The sequence below is a fragment of the Miscanthus floridulus genome, chromosome 17 (genome assembly GCF_019320115.1).
Source record: "Miscanthus floridulus cultivar M001 chromosome 17, ASM1932011v1, whole genome shotgun sequence".
NCBI lineage: Eukaryota > Viridiplantae > Streptophyta > Magnoliopsida > Poales > Poaceae > Miscanthus > Miscanthus floridulus.
In genome coordinates this window covers 48,496,205-48,521,088 of record NC_089596.1, presented here as the reverse complement: position 1 = coordinate 48,521,088, position 24,884 = coordinate 48,496,205, and the positions used below count along the sequence as shown (strand labels likewise).

The 24,884-nt window shown below is 50.0% G+C and overlaps 2 protein-coding genes across 4 annotated transcripts; both read right to left on the bottom strand.

Moving 5' to 3' along the window:
* On the bottom strand, positions 1-20,309 carry LOC136516515 (uncharacterized). 2 transcript variants are annotated; one of them, XR_010774080.1, is made up of 3 exons: positions 19,832-20,309; positions 3,951-5,279; positions 394-528 (listed from the first exon to the last, which is right to left on the bottom strand). XR_010774080.1 is itself a non-coding variant. In XM_066509918.1 (2 exons), exons 1-2 carry the CDS (start codon positions 20,112-20,114, stop codon positions 146-148), a joined length of 666 nt encoding a protein of 221 aa, XP_066366015.1. In that variant the 5' UTR covers positions 20,115-20,275; the 3' UTR covers positions 1-145. The 2 variants fall into 2 exon arrangements, 1 of the variants encoding a protein (XP_066366015.1); XM_066509918.1 differs by lacking the exon at positions 3,951-5,279 and having other exon boundaries at positions 1-528; positions 19,832-20,275.
* On the bottom strand, positions 6,188-7,781 carry LOC136516514 (uncharacterized). Of its 2 annotated transcripts, none has more exons than XM_066509915.1 (2): positions 6,529-7,781; positions 6,188-6,323 (listed from the first exon to the last, which is right to left on the bottom strand). In XM_066509915.1, the coding sequence occupies exons 1-2, from the start codon at positions 7,779-7,781 to the stop codon at positions 6,188-6,190; spliced, it is 1,389 nt and encodes a 462-aa protein (XP_066366012.1). The 2 variants fall into 2 exon arrangements, with proteins under 2 accessions (XP_066366012.1, XP_066366013.1); XM_066509916.1 differs by having other exon boundaries at positions 6,239-6,377.
* Positions 20,310-24,884: the final 4,575 nt, after the last annotated feature.

Here is a 24,884-nt window from a genome sequence, read left to right as displayed (position 1 = left end):
TAAAGCATAAATGATCCGCTCATATATACATGCATCCATCCACTCAATTACATAGGCGATTATGATAATAGACAAAACCTAGTACACTTAACCTATTGGCAGAAAAATTACAGAACATTATGGTCCTCAAATTGCAGAATTTGCTTCACGAGTTCTTCTTTCTGTCAGAATGGGACAGGCGGATGTCAATTGACTGCAGTTGGTCCCTCAAATCCCTGTTCTCCGCAATGAGGCGATCATACTCAAGAAGTAAACCTTCAGATTGTTTCTGTAAAGCAACAGAATTTGCTTCGGCAGTTTTTAGTCGCTCAGTTTTCTCTTGTGATTGGTTCTGGAGTTCTTGCACTTGTTCCTTCAAACTTGCAACCTCTTTCTGGTATCCTTGAATCTCCTTAGTGCTTCCAAGTGTTGCTTCTTCTAGTGTCCGGCTCTGCTTGGTTACATCCTCCATGTTTTTCGTCATCGTTCTCAACTCTCTAATATAGTGATGTAATCGGTCAACAATTAATCCAAGAAACAGAGAGTATCCTGGAAGCAAAAGAGCAAGCATCTGAGAATTCAGTTAAACTGGAAGTGTTTGCTCCATACAAAACAGTAATTCTAGAAAGCTACATGTTACTCTAGTTACAGAAATATGCATGACTGGAAATGGGGTAAGATGACTATTACTTAAAGGGCAAGCATTGATCTGCAATGTAACTGCTGACAGAAGCTCTGGGAGTCGTGAGCACAACTTCTATGGATGCCTTTAATGAATTTATAGCGAGGGAATGTTGAGAGAAATGCATAGAAGTGGAGAGAGATACACTTGACTAATAAAAGGTTGGACCCTGTCATGGTAGTGCTAGATAGAGCGCTGGTTTCACCTCCATGGGAGATGGAATATCCTTTAGCGACAGCAGTCTCTCACAAGACTAGGTTTGGACCACAACTCACTGCTCATCACCACAAAACCTGAGGGGGGAGTGAGATCAAAGGTTTTCAGAATGGAACCAACTGGTTCACACAGGAAGGCTTTAAGGACTGGGTGATAAGTAAGTGGCCACAGAGAAGCAAAAGCTATGTGATAGACCACTGGCATCACATATCAAATACCTTGGCAGGAGTATGAGAGGATGGGGGCGAAACTGGGGCAGTAACATAAGGAAAAAGAAACAAGAATTATTTATAGCAATTGAGAGGAGAGACAAGTTGTGGTGGAGATCAGAAATTTGAGCCCAGAAGAGTGGAAGGAAAGATGTGAGTGGGGAGCAGAACTGATAGCAATATATGAAAAAGAGGAATTGTTCTGGCAGAGAAGAGGAGGGGAAAATTGGCTACTGAAAGGAGATGCAAACACCAGTTACTTCCAGGGGATAGCAAATGGTAGGAAAAGGAAAGGTTTGATCAAAGAACTAGATGAGGGGTACAAGGTACTAACAGAGAGACTGATGAACTTAAGAGGCATATTACTAATCTCTGTTACGGCCGGCCAGGCAGAGGAAAGTGCAGAGATGGGACCAAACCAGCGCAGTTGGTAGGAGTGACCGGCCAGCTGCCAAGGCTCTATGCCTCGCTGCCACCGATCTATGGTAGAAGGATACAGTAGAGAGGACGGTAGAAAGGTGGGAAGATTATTTTATTGCTTGCCAAATCATCTGTCCCTGCAGAACTTACACAGGCTAGTAGCCAACAAGATCTCGTAATTTCCCTCAAAATCTAGCCAATCCAATCAGTTAAGCCGATATCTAACCTTATTAATCCAACTTCCTATGTATTCTGTTGCTGACATGTTTTTCTTACGACGCCAGTAGGTGTCCCCCCCCCCCCCCCCCCCCCCCCCCCCCCCCCCCCCTCTCCCTGTCCGAGCTCGTCCGTGAGCTGGAATCCCAGGAGGCTGCTGATGCTGGTAGTCCGCTCCACTGAACGAACACCTAACGAACGCCGCGAGGCAGCCGGGCCTTGAGAGCGAGCTCCGGAGTCGGTATCACTGCACCATTGTAGGTGAGGGACAGGCTCGGTGGTTGAGACGGTGGAGTACCCACAAATGGCTTGAACAGGCCACGTGGAAAACATCATGGAGGCGAGCACCGGATGACAGGCATAGACAGAAGGCCACCTTGTTGATCTCCTGGACGATCTGATAGCGCCCATAGAAATGTGGACTGAGCTTGCCACGCGTCACGGTACGCAGCGAGGACAGCAGGTGCTGCGTAGGCGGAACCAGACCCAGTCGCCCACCTTGAAGGAGACCGTGCGGTGATGGCGGTCATAGGCACATTTGGCCACCGCCTGGGCCTGCTCCAGCCGATACTTGACATCCGCCATGACTGCCTCGCGGTCAGCCATAGCGCAATCCACCGCCACAACTCGGAAGTCACCTGGTTCACAGGAGTGGATGGAGGGCAGCTCATGACCGTAGACCACCCGGAAAGGCGTATCCCGGAGGGATGACTGGTATGCTGTGTTGTAAATGTACTCCACTGGGGAAAGCCAACGCAGCCAGTGGTGAGGGCAGTCACCTGTGAAACAGCGGAGATATATGGCGATGACTTTGTTAGCAGCTTCTGACTAGCCACCGGACTGTGGCTGGTAGGCCGATGTCATTTGCATCTTGGTGCCGGTGGCCCAGGGTGGTCCAGAACACAGCCTGTCGGAGACGATGGATGTGGGGATGCCATGAAGATGCACAATGTCCTTGAAGAAGGCGGCCGCGCAGACTCCGCCGAGTATCGATGTGCCAAGGGGATGAAGTGGGCGGACTTGGAGAACCTGTCCACCACGGTGAGTGTCAGGACGTCGTCCACCAGACCCCATGGCGCACCGCGCGAGCCAGCTGCGATGTGCTCCTTGAGCATGATGAGGGCCGGATTGGATGATGCTGCTGTCTGGAGCGAAGCGGTGATGTCGAAGGTGGGTCCAGATACCATGAGCGCTACCTCAACATCAACGTCGTGGTGGGAGAGGGCGGCTGCCATGGGGTTGCTGCTACTCAGCTTGTACTCTACCCTGAAATCGAAGACAAGCAATTTGCTCACCCGGTGGTGCTGCGGGGTCATGACGAGTCTAGTCCAGCGCAACTTGAGGCTGTAGTGGTCTGTCTAGACAACGAAAGACCGCCCCCACAGGTACAGCCTCTTGTGCAGCACGGATTGGACCACAATCAGCTCCCTTTCGTAGGTGGCGAGGCCACGGTTGCAGGATGCTACCGGCCGGTTGACTGGCCCGCTGCCTTGATGAAGAACCGAGCCGGAGGTGTCACATTCCACCATGAACGACTAGGTGAAGTCTGGCAGCATGAGAACAGGGGCCGTTGTCAGCACCGTTTTCAGCACTTGGAACGCTGTATCAGCCGTTGGTGACCACACAAAGGCATGGAAGGCAGCCCCTTGGTGAAGATGTCTGCAAACTGTGATGAAGTAGGAGCATGAAGAACGTGGAAATGACCAACAGCAACACGCTCCCGAACAAAGTGAAGATCGATCTCAATGTGCTTGGTGCATTGATGCTGAACGGGGTTGGAACACATGTAGATAGTACTAATGTTGTCACAATAGACCAAAGTGATGCGGCAAAGTGGAATGTGCAACTCAAGAAGCAGTAGTCGTAACCATGAAGCTTCAGTAACAGCATTAGCAACAGACGGTATTCAGCTTCTGCACTGGAACGAGACACAGTAGTCTGATGCTTGGAAGACAAGGAGACAAGATTATCACCAAGAAACACCGCATAGCCGGATGTGGACTTGCGAGTATCAGGACAACCAGCCCAATCAGCATCAGAATATACCACCAAATCAGACTGCGAAGAAGGCCGAAGAACCAAGCCAAGATGCAAAGTGCCACGGATATACCGAAGAATCCGCTTCAAGGCCACCAAATGTGGTTCACGAGGATCATGCATATGCAGACAAACCTGCTGAACCGCATAGGAGATATCAGGATGGGTGAACATAAGGTACAGAAGGGCACCTGCCAAGCTGCGACAGTCTGTTGGATCAGCAACCGGAGCGCCTACAGCAGCAGAGCTTTGGGTTCAAGTCAACTGGAGTAGTACAAGGCTTGCAGTCCTCCATACCTGCTCGACGCAGGATGTCAAGCATATACTGAAGTTGAGAAGCAATCCACCTGAAGTGCGTTGAACATGCATACCAAGGAAGTGATGAAGTTCACCCAGATATTTCATAGGAAACTTTTGCTGAAGGGCCGCAATGACATGCCGAAGCAAAGCAGGTGAAGAAGCCATGATAAATGAAAAGTGATGTGTCAGACTTGGTTTCAATAAATCCGAGCTTGAGTAAATACGATGCTAGATGCCTGGACCAAGCACACGGAGCCTGCTTTAACCCATAGAGCGATCGATTCAATCTGCAGACAAAATCCTTATGAGCTGGATCCTCAAAACCAGATGGTTGAGAGGAATAAACTCTCAGTAAACAATCCATGCAGAAAGGCATTCTTCACATCCAGCTGATGAATCGGCTAGCTTCGAGAGAGAGCCAAGGAAAGCACCGTACGAACTGTGGCAGGCTTCACAACAGGACTGAAAGTCATCATAATCAATCCCAGGACGTTGAGTGAAACCTCTGACTACCCTGAGAGCCTTGTAGCGCTCAAGGGAACCATTTTCTCCTTGAATTTGTGCTTGAAGAGCCACTTTCCAGTTACCAGATTAGCACCAGGGGGACGAGGCACTAGATCCCATGTGTTGTTGGCCTAAAGAGCGGAGAACTCTGTAGCAGCACGACAATTGGGGTCTACGAGAGCTGCACGATAGGACCGAGGCACAGGAGACAAAGGCGCAGCGTGGTAGATGGAGGGCACCCAGAAACCACCCTTGGCCCGTGTAGCCATGTTGTGCTGATTGGACATTGGAGGAACTGGAACTGCTCCCGGCGGAAGAGAGGCGGAAACAACAGGTGTTGAAGGCAGAACCGGCGAGCCTGCAGGAGATGGTGATGCTGCAACAGGTGCTGGAGGAGCCTGCAGAAGATGGTGATGCTGCAACAACTCGAGGACGACTGTACATGAACCAAGTATCCTTTGGAGGCAAAACAGGACCTGCAGGAGCCTGAGCAGGGCCAGCAGGGCGTCGACTGTAGACGAACCGAGTATCCTTTGGAGCCTGCGTAGGGCCAGCCAGGGCCAGCTGGAGGGCAGCTGGCTGAATGCTGGAGAGAGCCGACTGTAGGTGTGGGGCGACGGTCGGGGCAGATGCAGCCCCAGCAGCACCAAGCTGGGACAGGCCTGGGCTGACCAGAGATGATCCAGGCATCGCTGCACATGGCTGTGCGGAGGGACCTGCAGGAAGAAAAAGCTGTGACGGTCCAATGGGGGCCGGTACAATGTTTGTAGGAGCATCCAGGAACTCTTAACTCTTGGGAAGAACAAGGTGAATCTGCTGCAGCGAAAGGGAACGAAGTCACATCGAAGACGACATGGCGAGAGATGATGATGCGGTTAGAAGCAACATCAAGACACCGGTATCCTTTATGGTGGGGCGAGTAACCAAGGAAGACACAAAGAGTCGATCCAGGAGCAAGCTTGTGAGGTGTGGTGGCCAACAAGTTGGGGCAACACTTGCAACCAAAGACACGAATGTGAGCATAGGATGGGACTTTGCCAAATAAGGCAAAGTGAGGAGTAGAAAACCTAAGAGGTTTGGTAGGCAAAAGATTAAGGAGGTATGTGGTGGTGCTGAGAGCTTCAACCCAGTAGGAGGGAGGAAGACTGGACTGAAAAAGGAGAGAGCGAACGACATTATTGATAGTGCGAATAATGCGTTCAGCTTTCCCGTTCTGAGGGGGAGGTGTAGGGGCAAGACATACGAAGATGAACATCACGAGAGAGGAAGAAGGCATGGGCGCTGGAGTTGTCAAACTCCTGTCCGTTGTCACACTGAACGCCCTGAATAGCAGTACCAAACTGCGTAGCAACATAGGAGAAAAGTGAGACAATGTAGGGAATGTGTCGGATTTCAGCTTAAGGGGAAACGGTCAAAGAAAATGAGAGCAGTCATCAAGAACAACCAAGTAATACTTGTAACCAGAGATGCTAGGAATAGGGGATGTCACAATGTATTAATCGAAAATTCTTAGTGGCACGAGATGACGACATATGAAAAGGAAGACGAACATGACGACTAAGCTGACAAGCATGACACAAAGTACGACTAGCACCACTATTACAAGGGATAGCTAAGGACTGTGCTAGCTTTGACAAAACTTTAGGACGCCGATGCCACAAGGAAGAGCCAGTTGCAAGAAAGGAAGATGCCAGGAGCTGCAGCGGGTATAGGGGCCCAGAGCTATTGCACGTGATGATCTCTCTCCGGGACGGAAGATCCTTCACAGAACCAGATGGGTCAAATTCAACAGAGGAATTGTTATCGGAAGTAAACTGGCGCACAGAGATAAGACAAGAACATTATTAAGTCAAAGTGATGGAGCAAGATGAGTAGAACCAGTGGAAACAACAGGAAGTAAATTCCCATTGCCGACAACAATAGATGAAGGAAAAGATGAAAAAGTGGAGGGACAAGAGAGGATACCGGCATTGGAGGTCATGTGGTTGGTGGCACCTGAGTCGAAGTACCATGGCTGTTGGAGGGACATGGTACTGAATGTATTGGCAAGTGCTTGCTGATCCCAAGACGATGCGCCAACAGAGGGGTTTTGGAACCCTGGTGGAGGGGGCATGAAGTTGGCAGGCGCCCCTGAAGCCTGACCAAATGCCCCTGGAGTCTGACCAAAAGCCCCTGTGTAGAAGCCACTTGGCACCGGCCCCTGAACACCAGTGAAATAGGCAGTGGGGCTGAGGCGCTGAAGGCTGCTGCACCGAAGCTGGGGAACGCGCCTGAGGAAGAGGTGCCAGAGGTGGAGGACGGGGGCCGGGGCACATCTGGATGGTCCCAGCCCACGGGTTGAGGAAGCTGGGCGCCCATGAGGTAGGCCCGGTGCTTCCTGAAGCAGCTGCGGCCTGCTGTCCACCAGGAGTCTTCTTCTGAGGAGGAGGAGCACCACTGCTGTGCTGATTGAGGAGCTGGCCAGTACCAGGCACGGCAACAAAAGCCGAAGACGTGGAGGAGCGCTTGGCAAGGTTGAGTTCCTCCAACAGAAGATCATTCCGAGCAACGAGGAAGGATGGGAACGGCCGAGCACGCTGCAGGTGCATCCCAATCACTGCAAACTTCTCGTTCAAGCCACGAATAAGGTTAAGGACCAGTGTGCGATCCTGCACAGGTTTGCCAAGGTCACCGAGGGCATCAGCCATACCTTTGAGACGACGACAGTAGTCTGTAACACTGAGATCACCCTGCAAGAAGTTCCTGAATTCGGCGTCCAGGTAGAGAGCGCGGGTCTCGCGGTTGCCAACAAATTGATCTTCAAGAGCAAGCCAAACAGTACATGCAGTGGTAGCAGGCGCCATCACGATCTCCACAAGATCAGCGGAGATGGTGCCGTAGAGCCAAGAGAGAACAACACAGACAATGCGAGACCAATCTGGCAGCATGATGTCGGGGTCATCGGAGAGGACGTGCTCACAGAGGCCAAACATCCCAAGGGTGATGAGGAAGTGTCCACGCCACTTGTTGTAGTTGCCAGCGGAGAGGTCAAGAACAACTGGTACGAGGGACAAGATGTTCTGGACAGAGACAGCTTGCGCATGAAGATTGACCACAACGGCTGCCTCGTGGAGGAGGGCTGCGCGGGCATCCTGATGATCAGCAGTGTTGTCGCTATGAACAGGAGGCGGCGGGGCAGCAGCGCGAGCCTTTGCAGCGCAACAGAGGGCCTCACGCATGCGGGTCTCGGCGAGAACTTCCTGATCAGCGGAGTCAACCTCAGCCAGGGCATCTGCACGAGCCTGAGCAGCCGTGGCAGCAGAGGATGCCGTGGCAAGAGCAGCAGCCGCAACCGCGAGCGTCTCCTAGGCAGCGATGACAGCAGCAGCAGCCTCGCTATCATTTGGAGCGGTGGCAGCAGCGGATGTGGCCGTGGTCACAGCAGTGGTGGCCTTCTCATGGTCCTTGGTCGCGCGAGAAACAAAATTAGCGGAAGGAGAGGATCGGGTCGATCTGGCGTGATACCATGTAAGTTGGGAAAAACTCTAGATTGATTGGGGAGAAACAAATGTACATGTACATATAGGCAAGGATATGGGTGGCTTATAGGAATACAACCGACCTCCAATATCCTTGTCTAATACAACTCAATCTCCTAGAGTCCTGGACTTGTAGTCCAAGGAAACTCCTTGGCCCAAGCCGATCCCTATACAGCCATAAACAATATGGCCTCAAGAGCATAACACAACCCTGTCTAACACCCCGGATGGCCTTTTCTAGGCCCACACGACCACACAACGGGAGGTCTAGGTCCTACTCCTAAACGCCTTTGGCTTCCAGGCAGCACCACTCTAGCCCTCGTTCATTTGATCTAACGCAAATTCCGAGTGATGAACTGACAGAGTCTCTTCGAACGTCTTGATTCTAAATCCTCACTAGGCTACGAGCACGTGGTATTTTCTACCATGATTTTAGTGAAAACAAAGTTAAAGAATAAAATGGGATAGTCTTTTCGATGATTATCTAGTCATATTTATTGAGCGGAATATTTTTCTTTGAAGTGGATGAAAATAATATAATCAGAGACATTCATGTTCCTTAGTGCCAGCTAGAAATGTCACATAAGTAGTACCGTAATGAAAGCAATAAGGATTGCGTGAAATATTGGATTAGATTGATTCAGAGGCCTATGTACATATATATATAGGGGAGAGGAGATCTCGTGGTTTATAGAAACAGCACCAAACGAGATCTCCTCGTATCTCTCTAATCAACTAGGGCCGGCAGACTAAACTAGGCCCAGGCCCAAGACATATACACACGCAAGGCAATACATGTACAATCTAACACCCCCCGCAGTCACAACGTCGAGTCGTCGAACGTTGAGACTGAACCGAAACTCCGTGAAGACAGAGGGAAACTCCGTGAAGACAGAGGTGGGCAAGCCTTTGGTGAAGATGTCGGCGAATTGGGACGTTGTCGGGACGTGCAGGACACGAACAGCTCCAAGGGCCACTCGTTCTCGGACGAAGTGAAGATCAATCTCAATGTGTTTGGTACGCTCATGCTGAACAGGGTTGGAGGATATGTAGACGGTGCTGATGTTGTTACAGTAAACCAAAGTGGCTTGGCGCAGGGGTGTCTGCAGCTCAGCAAGCAGCTGGCGCAACCAGGAGGCCTCGGCCACAGCGTTGGCAACAGCACGATACTCAGCTTCGGCACTCGAACGGGAGACAGTGTTTTGGCGCTTGGAAGACCAGGAGATCAAGTTGTCGCCAAGGAACACAGCATAACCCGAGGTGGACTTCCGTGTGTTGGGACAGCCGGCCCAATCTGCACTGAGTAGACCACAAGCTCAAACTGACTAGAGGCGCGAAGATGAAGACCCAAATCCAGAGTGCCACGAACATAGCGCAGTATGCCCTTCAATGTTGCAAGATGAGGCTCGCGCGGGTTGTGCATGTGGAGACACCTGCTGAACTGATATCCGGCCATGTGAAAGTGAGGTACTGCAAAGCTCCGGCGAGACTGCGAAAATCCGTAGGGTCGGAGATAGAAGCACCATCAGCAGAGAGCTTCGGGTTGAGATCAACCGGTGTGGAACACGACTTGCAGTCAACCATGCCAGCGTGATCCAAGATATCTAACATATACTGATGTTGTGACAAGAATAATCTAGTGGCAGTGCACTGAACCTGCATACCCAGGAAATCATGAAGTTCTCCCAAATCCTTCATAGAAAATTCACGCTGAAGAGCAGCAATAATGCGTTGACGCAAATCTGAGGAATTGGCAGTCAACACAATATCATCCACATACAGCAGGAGGTAGGCAGTGTCAGGACCATGATGGAAGACAAACAGCGATGTATCTGTCTTGGCTTCCACAAAACCCAGGCCGAGAAGGAAGCTGGTGAACCGACTGTACCACGCACGGGGCGCCTGTTTTAGCCCATACAAGGAGCGATTCTGACGACACACGAAGTCAGGACGAGAGGAATCCTCAAAACCTGCTGGCTGGGTGCAATAGACTGTCTCTGAAAGTGTCCCATGAAGAAAAGCATTCTTCACATCGAGCTGGTGTACTGGCCAACTGCGAGAAACAGCTAAAGACAGAACTGTCTGGACGGTAGCGGGCTTCACAACAGGACAAAGTCTCATCGTAGTCGATGCCTAGGCGCTGAGTAAAGCCACGGAGAACCCGGCGCACTTTGTAGCACTCGAGAGAACCATCTGCCTTGAACTTGTTCTTAAACACCCACTTGCCAGTCACCACATTGGATCGAGACAGTCGCGGAGCAAGATCCCAAGTGTGGTTGGTAAGTAGGGCAGAAAACTACTCCTGCATAGCTGCACGCCAATTGGGGTCAGCAAGCGTGGCGCGATAAGTCCGCGGGATGGGCGACAGAGGAGCCGCCTGGAGAGTGATCGGTTGTCGGAAACCAGCCTTCCCACGCGTCCGCATGTCATGCTGGTTGGCCACGGGGACAATGGGAACCGCCCCAGCGGGGAGGCGAACAGGAGTGACCGACGGAGCAGCCGATGTAGCAGCCGAAGGTGGAGCGGCTAGTGCAGCAACCGGAGTCGAAGGAGGTCGTGGGCGATGGCTGTAGGTGAGCCTAACCAGAGGAACCGGCGCCAAAGCAGCCAAGTCAGTCGGAGGAGGCTGTGGGCGCCGGTTGTACACTGAGCCCGCCCCAGCGCTGAAAGCCGGGCGGGGAAGCGACGGGCGCCGAAGGGCCAGCCGGCATAGGCACAGTACCGCCGAAGGCTGCTGGAGGTGTGCTGCCGGCTGCTGAGGGTGGCCGGCTGGACAGCCGAGGCTGCCGAGCTAGGATACTGAAGGCGCCCGGCCGGCTGCTGGAGGAAGCCTGGCCGGCTGCTGGACCACCAAAATCCAGGGGAGCAGCAGCAACCCAAGGGGCACTGCTCCCTGGAAGAACAGGGACAGCCGCATGTGGCTGTGCAGTAGCACCGGGATATCCTGCAGGAAGAAAAAATGACTGACGCTGGGGGAGCCATCACAGGGTCAGTGGAGTCCAAAAACTCAAAGTCCTAGGGTGTGGGACGACCATGATCCTTGGAGAAGGGGAAGGACGTCTCATCAGTGACGACATGCTGGGAGATGATCCGGTTGGAAGACCGGTCAAGACAGCAATACCCCTTGTGATGAGGGGAGTATCCGAAGAAGACACACAAGGAGGAGCGAGTTTGTGGGGAGCGGTGGCGGAGAAGTTAGGGGTAGCAGCGGCACCCAAAGACACGGAGGTGCTCATAAGAGGGCGGAGACCCATAAAGCACCGTGTGAGGGGTGGAGAAACCGAGTGTCTTGGTAGGAAGAATATTGAGGTGTGGTGGTGGAGAGGGCCTCAACCCAATAAGCTGGTGGGATACTAGCCTAAAACAGGAGAGAGTGAACGACATTATTGATGGTTCTGATAATGCGTTCAGCTTTACCGTTTTCAGGCGAGGTATATGGACAGGACATCCGGAGCTGGACGCCGTGGGAGAGGAAGAAAGCACGGGAAGTGTGGTTGTCGACCTCGCGACCATTATCACACTGGATACCCTGAATGGTGACACCAAACTGCGTGGAGACATGGATGACTTCCCGATTAGGATAGGACTACATCAAGGGTCAGTTTTGAGCCCTTATCTATTTGCCTTAGTGATGGATGAGGTCACAAGGGACATTACAAGGGGACATCCCTTGGTGTATGCTTTTTGCGGACGATGTAGTGCTAGTTGATAAAAGCCGAACATGAGTGAATCAGAAACTGGAGTTATGGCGGGAGACTTTGAAGTCCAAAGGTTTTAGACTCAGTAGAACTAAAACTGAGTATATGAGATGTGACTTCGGCACTACTACTCGGGAGGAGGAAGATATTAGTTTGGAAGATCAAGTAGTGCCTAGGAAGGATACCTAGCCATAGAATCAAAGTAGGGTGGATGAAGTGGCGCTAAGCATCTGGTGTCCCTATGTGACATAAGGGTACCACAGAAGCTAAAAGGCAAATTTTATAGGACGACGATTAGACCTGCTATGTTGTATGCTGCAGAATGTTGGCCTACGAAAAGACGACATGTTTAACAGATAAGTGTTGCGAAAATGCATATGTTGCGTTGGATTTGCGATCATACAAGAAGGGATCGAGTTCGGAACGATGATATACGTAATAGATTAGGGGTAGCACCAATTGAAGAAAAGCTTGTCCAACACCGGTTGAGATGGTTTGGACATGTCCAACGGAGACCTCCAGAGACACCGGTGCGTAGTGAAATCCTAAACTAGGATAGTAACAGTGAAGAGAGGCAGAGGAAGACCGAAGTTGACTTGGGTAGAGGCAATAAAAGGAGACTTGAAATGATGGAATATACCTAAAGACTTAGCCTTAGATAGAAGTGCTTGGAAAACAGCTATTCGTGTGCCTGAACCTTGATTGCTTCTTCTGGGTTTTAACTCTAGCCTACCCCAACTTGTTTGGGACTTAAAGGCTTTATTATTGTTGTTGTTGTTGTGGAAAGGTGTCAGACTTTAGCCGAAGCGAAAGTCCAGAGGTAATGCGAAAAATCATCGACCACGACAAGATAATACTTGCAGCCAGAAACACTAGGAATAGGCGACGTCCACAAGTCACAATGTATTAACTGAAAAATATTAGTGCGGGAAGAGGACGCATGAAAAGGTAGACAAGCATGACAGACCCAAGTGAACATAGTGTTTGACTAGCACTCTTATTACATGGAATAGCAGACGATTGTGCTAGCTAAGACAAAACTTCATGGCTAGGATGACCAAGACGCTAGTGTCAAAGTGAAGGACCGGTAGCGGTGAGGAGAGCACAGGCAGACTCTAGAAACTGCAGTGGATAGAGAGGACCGGAGCTGTCACACCTGACGATCTCTCTGAGAACAAAGATGCTTCACAGAACAGCCAAGAGGGTCGAACTCCACAGAACAATTGTTATCATAAGTAAACTGGCGTACCGAAATAAGGTTCTTAATAAGACCAGGCAAAACAAGGACATTATTAAGATGAAGGTTATGAGGAAAATTGGTAACACCAGTGGAAGTAACAGGAAGAAGGTTCCCATTACCGACAACAATATGAGATGGAGATGATGTATGTGGAGGAGAAGGGATGGTGATTATACCAGCGTCAGAAGTCATGTGGTTGGAGGCGCCAGAGTCGAAGTACCAGTTGTTCGATGGACGCTGCTAGAGCGACATAGTCTAAATGTTCGCAGCCAGGCTTGGTGCGTCCCAGCCAGGTGGCGCGATGCTACGGCTGTACAGACCGGCCGGAGGGAGTGCCCATTGCTGGACGCCAGGATGAACGCCCCATCCTTGCTGAGCCCCGGCTAGGAGCGCTTGGGGAAGCTGTCGACCACCGGGTGCCTGCTGGACTCCGGCGAGGAGGGCGTGGGGGTGCGGTAGCGTCGAGGGCCAGGGTCCAGGCCACATGTTGATGGACCCGGTCCACGGTTGATGACGATTGGACCACGTGGCAGTGGCAGGACCTCCGGGTGCCAGTTGGAGGAGCCGCCGCCGCCGCGCTTGACCCCCCTCCCTCGCCCCCCCCTGGAGTTGGAGGATGGCTGCTGCGGGTTCGACGCCGCTGCTGGGGGTGGCAGGCTCAGCGGCTGGTACTGGAGCAGGTGGCCGAGCACCGCCGGAGGTGGCAACCCCAGTGTGGAGGGCGGTGGCCGGAGGGGCTGGAGTGGACTCCTCCATGGTGAGTTCCTCAAGAAGCAGGCCGTTGCGCACCTGCAAAAAAGAGGGGAACGTACGCCCGCGGCGAAGGTGGAGCCCAATAGCTTCAAACCGGCCATTGAGACCGCGCAGAAGATTAAGGACAAGAGTCCGGTCGTTGACGGGCTCGCCAAGGTCGCGGAGGGCGTCCGCCATGCCCTTGAGCTTCCAACAGTATGCGGTGATGTCGAGGTCGCCTTTCTTGAAGTTGTGGAAGGCGGCATTGAGGTGGAGGGCGTGAGTTTCGCGATTGCCACGGAACTGCGACTCGATGCCCAGCCAGGAGATGCGGGCGGTGGTACCACACTCGACGACGGCCTCAGCGAGGACGTCGGTGATGCAGTCCATGCGAGCCGAATCGGGGGAGTTGGGGGCGGCCACGTCGGAGAGGACATGGCTCTCCAGGGAGTAACGGCCGACGGCGAGGAGAAACAACTCGCGCCAGCAGCCATAGAAGGTCAAGGCGACGTCGAGGACGAGCGGCATGAGGAGGTGGATGTTCTGCACAGCAACCGCCTGGGCATGCAGGTTAAAGAGCGCTGCTGCCACATGTTGAAGAAGAGCGTTGCGGAGTTCCGGCGCATCGGCGGCAGACACATTGTCCTCGTCCTCACTAGGTACGACGTCCTCCGGAGGCGCCTCGGCCGCAGCACGCTCAAGGGCGGCGCGATCGAGGGCAGCACGGAGGCATGCATCCACGGCGTCGCGCTCCTGCTGGGCGAGGGCGGCCTCGTGCTCAGCCTCGGCCGCGTGGGCAAGGGCAGCGTCGCAGACGGCTTCGGCCTGCTGAGCAGCAGTCACAGCGTCCGCATCGTCGCTGATGACCGCGGAAGAGGTAGGGGCAGGGGCGACGGGACGAGCGGCAGGGGCTATGGGAGAAGCAGCCATGGCAGTGCGTGCATGCGCACAGGGGAGGCAGCTACGGGCGCGCACAGGGGAGGCGGCGGCCAAGAAGGAAAGGTGAAAACCTAATCTCTTGATACCATGAAAGCAATAAGGATTGCGTGAATTGGATTAGATTGATTGAGAGGCATATGTACATACATATAGGGGAGAGATCTCAGGGTTTATAGAAACAGCACCAAACAAGATCTCCTCATATCTCTCTAATCAACTAGGTCCGGCCAGCTAAACTAGGCCCAAGCCCAGGCCCAAGACATATACACACGCAAGGCAATACATGTATAATCTAACACGTCTCTTACGCTTTTATGTCTAGTTTGGATTATTAGTATGGCGTTTGAACTATTTATATTATAATTTATGGATGTTTTCAACTTAATCTTCAAATTTAAGACTTATCGTGTTATTTAGTGCATACATTCAGAATTACGTTGTAAATTTTACAATTGTTACCGAATTGCCAAATGGTTTTATCGTATTGTATATGAAATTTTGAGGTGGCATACCCTTATATAAAATCCTAGATCCACCAATGCCGCCACCTCCGGGAATTGGGGATTCTTCAGCTCGACGTCGATGCCCAGGGGCGCGCCGAGGCAACCCGTGAACAGCTACACGCACTGGCTCTCGATGAGGGGACCGACGCGCGCTAGGTGTTCCAGGAAATGCTCGTAGTACTCCTCGACCAAGCTCGTCCGTTTGGTGGCCATCAGCTCACCCAGCAGGTTGGACCAGAGAAGGGGGCCTAGCAAAGGTTGAGGAGTTCGACGAAGCTACTCCAGGATGGTGTGCCCTCATCACATTGGAGACGGGTGTACCAAATCTGAGCGGAACCCTCCAGGTTGTAAGAGGCCATCCACACTTTTCTCCTCCTCAATGATGCGCTGCTGGAGGATGTAGGATTCACATCGGTTGATGAAGGACAGCGGATCGCACTTCCCGTCAAAGCGCGGGAATTCCATCTTCTAGAACTTGGGCAGGGGGGGGGGGGGGTCGATCCTGATTGGGGGTGGAGCAGCGACGCCTGCTGCTCTTGCTGTTATTGACGGATGTCCAAGATGGCCGTCTCCATGGAACCCAGCTTGGACACCAGGGTGGTGATCGCCGTTTGGAGTTCTGAGGTGTCGGCCGGCTTGTAATCATCCAGCTTGGGCGGCATGGCGGTGAGTGTAGGAATGCCTGATCTTGATACCAATCTGTTACGGACAGGCAAAGGAAGTGCAACGACAGGATCAAACTGGCACAGTCGAGGCTCTGTGCCTCGCTGCCGCCGATCTATGGTGGAATAGAGTCGGGAGGACGGTACAAAGGTAGGAGGAAGATTATTTCATTGCTTGCCGAATCATCTGTCCCTACGGGACCTACATAGGTTAGTAGCCAACAAGATCTCCTAATTTCCCTCAAAATCTAGCCAATCCGATCAGTTAAGCCAATATCTAACCTTATTAATCTTACTATGTATTCTGTTGTCGACTTATTCTTGTTACGTTGCCCATAGGTGCGTCCCCACATAACAATTTCTATAAGAAGCTGTTCGGAGGAGAATTGGAACCCAGAATCCATCTACATCAAAAGTGCTGGAGGGAGAGAGGAAGACTCTTCAGAGGACGATAACGAGAGAATAACAAGGAAGTTCACAATGGAGTTGGAAAAGGCAGTGAGAGAAATGAAGACTAACACTGTGCCGGGCCGAGATGGTTTGACAGTGAGTTTTTGCAAAGAATTCTAGGAATGAATTAAGTGGGATATTCTAGAAATGTTACTCTGTCTTCTTGCGGGTAACTTAGATTTGGCAAGGATGAACTATGGGGCAGTAAGACTACTGCCAAAAGTGAAAGGGGCAGTCAACATCAGACAATATTAGGTCGATTTGTTTATTGAATGTGATATACAAGATTATTATAAAGACACTGACATTGAGACGTGATAAGCGAGACCCAAACAGCCTTTGTGCCGGGGAGGTATATACTGGATGGTGTGGTCATTCTACACGAAGCACTTCATGAATTAAGGAGCAAGAAGAGGTGATCATTCTAAAACTCGATTTCGAAAAGGCGTATGATAAAGTCAGTTGGAAATTTTTGAGTGAGGTGCTGTAGAGGAAAGGTTTTAACAGCAAATGGATAAACTGGGTGGAGATAGTAGTCAGTGGAGGAAGAATACCCATCAACTTGAATGGAGAAACAGGGGAGTATTTCAGAACATATAAAGGCCTGAGACAAGGTGATCCCCTGTCACCACTTCTACTCAACTTTGTGGGGGACGCGCTAGCAGCAATTTTACAGAAAGTCAAGGAAAGTGGAGTGATAACAGGAATGATTACAGAATTAGGGGAGGGGGATCTCACACACTTACAGTATGCGGATGACACAATCCTGTTTATTGATCATACTTCCTAGAATATGGTAAATCTGAAATTTCTGCCTTTTTGCTTTGAAGAGATGTCAGGTATGAGGATATAAATTATAATAAGAGTGAGAATTTCAGTGGGGATTGGGAAAGAGGAGAGTCTGAAAATAGCAAAGGCGTTTAATTTTAATTTAGGAAGTTTTCCAATGACCTATATGGGCATCCCATCAGTGATAGGAAACTGAGAAAAGCAGAGCTAAGTGGAGCAGAAGGTAAAGTTGAGAAAAGATTGCAGACTTGGAAATCTGTCATATGGAGGAAAGTCGATTCTAATCAATACAAGCTTAACCAGAATTCTGATGTACAAATGGGTTTTTATTGGCTCTATGAAGGAAATCACCAAAAGCAAAAATATTTGACTCTTTAAGAGGAAAATTTTTCTGGGAGGGCATTGGCAATAAGAAGAAATATCACATGATAAAGTGGGAGGCCTTAGCTGTACCAAGAGATAGTGGAGGTTTGGGTTTCATAGAGACTAGAGCCATGAACACAACCCTGCTTTCAAAGTGGATTTTTAGGCTAGAAAAGTAAGGATGACAGTATGTGCATGAAGCTGCTAAGGAAAAAAATACCTGAGAGGGAAAAGCTTTTTCTGGTTCAAAACACAGAGGGACCTCACAATTTTGGCAGGGCCTACATAGTGTAAAAGAGTGGTATGAAAGAGGAAAAGGATGCTGAGTGGAGAGTGGGCATAAAACCCGATTTTTGGGATGATCTGTGGTTAGGAAACTCCCTACTCAAAATCACTTTCTATCATTTGCACAGGATCTGTCATGATGTAAACATTTTGACTGATTTAAGGATGACAGATGTCTGGCACACAAAATTGCCTTTGAAAATTCAAATTTTTTTGTGGATGATGTGGCATGATAGACTCCAAACAGCGACCTAGCTAAAAAAACAAAAACTGGGATAGCTCAATAAACTGCAATCTGTGTGGTAAAGTAGAGTCGATGGATCATATCATGTCAGATGCCCAATTGCGATAGTGAACTGGTGTTGGGTGAGGGACGCTATGGGTTGGCAAAAATCCTGTTATCAGCTGGCTGATTTCCAGGACAACTTCCCGGGAGAGGCTAAAGAAAGAGACATTTGGTGGAAATTGTTTGTGTTGGCTGGAGTGTGTTGGAGTTTGTGGAAGGCCAGAAATGAATGGCTTTTGCTAACACACTTGCCAAAACACCTTTACAGGTTGCTTTCAAGATACAGGGCTTCCTACAACACTGGACGCTGCGGGCAAGGATGGAGGAGAAGGAGCAACCGGAGATCTTAAAAGAGCTGCAGGGGGGCTTGTTGAGATGGAAGTAATCTGTTAGTATCACTAGGTGAAAGTGTTTGCCTGAGGAGAGAGGTGTAATAGGCCTTCTTGTTAGTGTGAGGGCATTTCTTTCTGTTTTGGAAGTCATAGAGTGGCTGTTCTTTTTTCAGTCAGGGTGCAGAGCCTTAGAGCTCTGGGAGATGGAGGGAAGGGTAAACCTTTCCGGGTTTTTTCTTTGTTGCGCTGTGCGCCTGTGATCGCTTGTGGGCTGACTCCGCCAGCATAAACCTTTGTGCTTTCAATATAAGCAGTACCGTGAGCTCTTTGGTCTAAAAAAAACTAATGCAAAGTCGAAACATGATAACAAACATGCAAGGAAGGCATGAAACATAGACAAAGATGTTGCAGAGGATGGTAAGTCGTTATATAACCTGACTCAAAGTTCAGATAGGATAACAAACATGCAAGTATTCTGATGTTTCACAAAAGGAAAGAAAATTCAGTTAATATATTTAGATTGTTAACGGTATTAGCAACAAACATTTTTTTCTCGAACATGCAGGAGAGTTGTATATCATTATATTATTAAGAAGAAGAGGGGTTTTAGAAACCCTGTACAAAACCCACACACTAACAGATTTTCTTTTATAATGTAGGGACAAGGGACAGCATGTTAAAATGTTGAGGTACATTCTTAAAACTATTTAGTATCCACAGGTAAGCAACACAACTTAACCATGATTTAGACAAAAAATTCCCCTGGTTACATGGAATCTGGCCTGCAGACTTGTACATTCCATGTTAAAAATGTGTTCAGGGTTAATTGACACATTTCTCGTCATTCTTTGTGATGTTGGCATGTGGCTGCTATTGAATGTGTCTTTACAAAATGTTAAGTAAAACTTTAACAGATTCTAACTTGGTTTTATAAATTGAGAATATAAAGACCACAGCTTCCATAGAACAAGTAAAGCTTGAGATAATAACATCATCCCACCAAAGTATCTAAATAAATAATGTTACTGCAATATAGTTTAGTTATTGCTTTCATAGAGAATTTTTCTCCTGGAAGGAAGGAGCCCGCAATTCTCTATGATGTTATCCAGTGATGAAAAACACAAATATACAGTAATATGAGGGCATTACATAGGTGATCTTATATCTTTGTGACAATAAATTCCTCACTGGAACCAACAGATCCAGTAAAATTGGCAGAAATTGTAAGCATCCAGCACCAAAACCACTTGCAATCCAATCATCCACAGAGGATTTGTCAAGCCCATTCTATCAAAATAGGTGAACACGTAGCTATCCCCCTAGCCCAGCCCAAGGGACGAGCGTGCAGCGATCTCAAATTGGGATCGAGGAACTAAACAAATACGGAGGGCAGATAATGAAGGAGCATAAATACCCATGAGCGACGCCTAATAAACTAATTAGGAGGCAGATAATGAAGGAGCATAAATACCCATGAGCGACGCCTCGAGGAGATGGCGACTGGCGAGCACCTGGTCGGTGGGCGTGAGCTGTCCGAGCTCCCCCGCGCGGCGGTGGATCTTAGCGACGCTGTAGCCGGCAGAGACAAGTACGAGGAGCATGGTGCCCGCAACGGTCTTGGCCATGACGGGCCCGCGCCCCCTCTTGGCGCGGTCGATGGCGAGCAGAGCCAGGCGACGCACGGGCGTGCGGAAGAGCAGCGCCAGCGCCAGCGCCGCCTCTGCGGCCAGCAGCGCGAACAGGAGCTGGATCATGGCTGGCGACGGCCCTGCGGGACGGTGCGCCGATGGAGCAGGTGGAGGGTGGCGGGTGGGCCGGTTCTCGCTGGCCTTGCGTAGGGGAGCAGCTCGCGAGCAGTGCGGGGATCCTGACGAATTCGGGATTTCTAATTATCCGCCACTCGCTCTCGGTTTGCCAATTTTATCATCATAACTAAATTTACCATGAAAAATAGAAATTTGCTTATAATTTTGATATTTTTGCTGATGGGACACGCCAATTCAGCGTGTCGGCGTGACTTTCACACCTCGACTGCCCAGCTCAACGGCGCTAGCAGCTGTCCGTCACCTCGCCTCTCTGCTGGTCGCTGCTAGTGGGGCCCTCCTCCTGTGTACTGTTCATCTTCCTCAAGGGGTTTGTCTGAATAGAGGGTCATTTCTTCATTGAGATATGGCCATGGCGGCGGTTCTCACAGGGGCCTATGGCTGGCCAGTGGAGGGGGAAGGGGCGGCCACCTAGGCGGGCTTGCCAGACCAAGCGCCGGCCCTAAGCGGCCCTAAGCAGCGGGCCAACTCCCTCTGATTGCAAGCGCATGCACCACGCAACAAATCAGTGTCTCTAAGCTTGATTTATAAGACTGACTCCAACGACGGGAACCCAAACATGCGACGCATTCGACAGTCTAGGTAACGCACAGTAAAAAAGAGAGGTACGCATAACTTGAGCTCTCCAACGGAGGCGCCGAGCCCCAAATGGGAGGCGGCCTGTCGAGCAGCAAGCCGACGATGGTGCACCCCACCTCCGCAGCAACCTCCGGCGCTGGAGCGCCCTCATCCCCGCAGCCCTCCACGCGCCCAACAACGACGACATCGGGCACCGCCACCGCAGCCGGCGCTGCCACCTCCGGCGTGGGAGCGCCCCTGGGGACGTCCTCCCCATCCACGCCGTCGATGGCGCCGGGCCCCTACGCCACGGCCACCACCTCCAGCGGCAGCTCCATCGAGCCCGCCCCAGCGGGATCCGGCTCTAGAGCGCCTCCGCAGGAGGCGTGGATCTGGGCGGTCGCGGTGCCTCCACTCCTCCAGTCGCGGTCGCGGCGGTCACAGGGGCTCTCCATGCCGTCTCCCCCTCCAGCCGCTTCTTCGCCGCCGTCTCATCGCGGGCCCACACTATTCGCAGATTTTGCGTCGTTCGCGTGACGACGCTTTTTGCGTCGAATGCGTCGACCAAAATGGGTCGTTGAATAGGTCATCTGTTGGAGGATGTTCCGGGTGGTATGCCCAAAGTAATGTGCAGCACGAAATGCGTTGGTGTCTCCGTTGGAGACAGTCTAACCATCTCAAAATGGATAAGAAATGAAACACGGAGGACGGAGCAACTTGAATCAACTTCATTAAATATCGATGATATTATAGCACGGAGGATGGAGAGGCCTGTGGGTATTTTTTTATGCTCGTGTAGAATATTTTATAAGCGCACAGAATTACCGTTATAGTATTTCACCTAGCAGTATTTTAGGTATCATATTTATCCTTAGGGAAGCAACGGTTAAAGAATGTGATAGCTAATAACCATCATGTATCTACTAACTAATACACCAACTAGGATGGACTGGGAGTAAATGATATATATGATAAGGGTAGTGACATACACAGGAAAAGTCTAACACATGAAGATGAACAGCCTAGCTAGTAGGGAGGAACGAGTGAGTATAGGGATTTCCTATGATTCAAACTCTACTTCTATGGTTATACCTTAGTCATGTAATTGCAACATAGAGATTGAGTCGACACAACAAGTATACTAGGTGGAAGACACAACAATAGGAGACTTAGCTCCTACCTGAAGCCTCAACCTTGTTACTGAAACCTTACCTTTTAAGAACTTGCCTAAAAACATGTGGTGGGATACTCAGACTAAACATGGCTGTCACCACCACTAGCTACCACAACTATCCGTGCGATAAGTGGCAACCAAAGGAAAGATAGAGTATAAGCATCATGCTTATACCTTTTCTCACTACTCTAATTGTGCACATATAGATCAATTAGAGCACCCTATGATAGGCGATGATCGTATACAAGTGTGGGCTTTGATCACAATCTTATATGTAACAACTATGAAAGGGACCGTGACGCCTAAGAGAGGGGGTAAATTAGGCAACTTAAAACTCTAACTCTAAACTATGACATTTTTTCTATTCTTAGCAAAACCTATGCAAAAGATAAACTATCTAAATGTGCAACTACGGTTTTACTAGTGTGTTGCTATATCTACCGCAAAAGGAGTTATGCAAACAATGTAAATGCGGAAGCTAAAGAGTAAGGTAGAGATATACAAACTCCCATCGACGACTCCGGTATTTTTACCGAGGTATCGAGAAGCGCGCAAGCTTCTCCCTAGTCCTCGTTGGAGCCCCTCGAAAGGAATCCCTCGCAAGGGCCTAGCTCCCGGTCGAGTAACTCTGTGAATAGCCCCGGGTCTTCCCCACACGTAAGTGGGTCTCCCGTGTACCTTCCGGCAAGCCTCTCCAAGACCGCTCCCCGCTGTCTTCACTATCAAGCTTTCGGGCGAACCGCCGCAGGCCTTGTTCCCTTCGGTACATGATGGTGGCCACACTATAAATGCGATTGGTGTGATCTCGCAAGACTACAAGCCCCTCTGATGTACAACAATGGTGCGCGCAAGCACCGAGTGGTAAGAGATATGCAAACCTCACTGAAGGGACCGTGACGCCTAAGAGGGGGTGAATTAGGCAACTTAAAATTCTAACTCTAAACTATGGCCTCTTTTTCAACCTCTAGCAAAACCTATGCAAAAGATAATCTATCTAGATGTGCAACTACGGTTTTGCTAGTGTGTTGCTATCTCTACCGCAAATGATAATAATATGATCAATGTAAATGCGGAAGCTTAAAGAGCAAGGTAGAGATATGCAAACTCTCATCGACGACTCCGGTATTTTTACTGAGGTATCGAGAAGTGTGCAAGCTTCCCCCTAGTCCTCGTTGGAGCCCCTCGCAAGGAATCCCTCGCAAGGGCCAAGCTCCCGGTCGGGTAACTCCGTGGATAGCCTCAGGCCTTCCCCATGCGCAAGTGGGTCTCCGACGTGCCTTCCGGCAAGCCTCTCCCGGGTGCTCCCCGCCGTCTTCACTATCAAGCTTCCGGCCGAAACGCCGCGGGCCTTGTTCCCTTCGGTACACGGTGGCGGCCACACCACAAACACGGTTGGTGTGATCTCGCAAGACTTCAAGCCCCTCTGATGTATAACACTTGTGCTCGCAAGCACGGGGTGGCAAGAGGTATGCAAACCTCACTTAAACACTAGGCAAACACCTAGAGCAAGCGCATAAGCGGTGGTCTAATCAACCTAAGCACTTCGCAAAGCACTTATGCTAATCACCTAATAAAAACACTAAGCACTATGCATGTGAAGATCACTCAAATGGTGCATCAACACTCTTGGTATGTTTCCTTAGCTCCACATATCTCAAATGGCCGGTTGGGGTTGTATTTATAAGCCCCACTGAGAAAGTAGCCATTGAGGTCGAATTCCCGCGCAACTGCTACTGACCGGACGCTAAATCGTCCTGACCGGACACGTCCGGTCGTCCCAACCGTTGTAGCCGTGAATCACCGATCGGACGCTGCCAGCGTCCGGTCGCCTGCCACCGGACACGTCCGGTCGTAGTTTCACGCGCCTGGAACCTCTCTATACTCGATCGGACACTGCGTTTCTACGTCCGGTCAGTTGCCGCCAGCGTCCGGTCGCCTATCTGCCGAGCCACCGGTCCAGCGTCCGGTCACGCTTCCAGCGTCCGGTCCTTGCGTCCGGTCGTGTCTGTGAGCTCGTTTCTTCGTGATCTTGCGTACGGCTTGGTTCCTATCTTCATGCTTGGACTTTGCTTGATCTCTTGGGTCTTTTCTTGAGCTCCTAAGGTCTCGCTTAAGGTGTTGATCATCGGATCATCACGTTGCCTTCGTCCAAGTCATGTCTTGCACCCTGTTGGACTATAAAACAAACACTTGTAAATTCATTAGTCCAATTTGGTTGTGTTGGTCATCAAACACCAAAATCCAAAGTAAATGGGCTTAGGGTCCATTTTCCTTATAATCTCTCCCTTTTTGGTGATTGATGACAACACGACCAAAGCAAGCAAATGATAGAGATTTTGAAATTTAAAAACTACCTACTTGCTAGGATGCAATGCAAAGGGCAAGGTTATATGATGCTAGAAAATCCTACTCAGATACCAAGCGAAGACCATCTTGCCCTTACAAAAGTCCCTATGTGTCATTATGGATTCCTACAAATTTTATCATTACTTAGTCTAATCCATAATTCACTTTCCTCCCTTTCTTGGACCATTACCACTTGTAGAAATCAACTTGATGCTTGCCTTTGGTCCTTCAGATTCTCCCCCTTTGGCATCACACACCGAAAAGGAAGACATTAGTAGCACAAGGGAGGGTCAAATTTCGTGATCCTTTGTGTATAGAATGAAATGGATCACAAAATTTGACTCTCATATTATATAGACTAAGCTCCCCCTAAATGTATGCATACATATGGTAGAAAGCAAAGCATATGCATAAATAGCAATTTATTGCACAAGAGAGTTTAATCTATATAATGCATGGAGAAAGCATATAAATATGAAATGAAAACAACATGATGATACCAATTAAGGAATGATGCTTAACTCCGGGGACTCCAATTTCCTTACAATGAGACTACTACACATAGGTTTGAAAAAAATAATACCATTAGAAAAAGTGTTAGTCTCAAAGCATCCAAGTTGTAG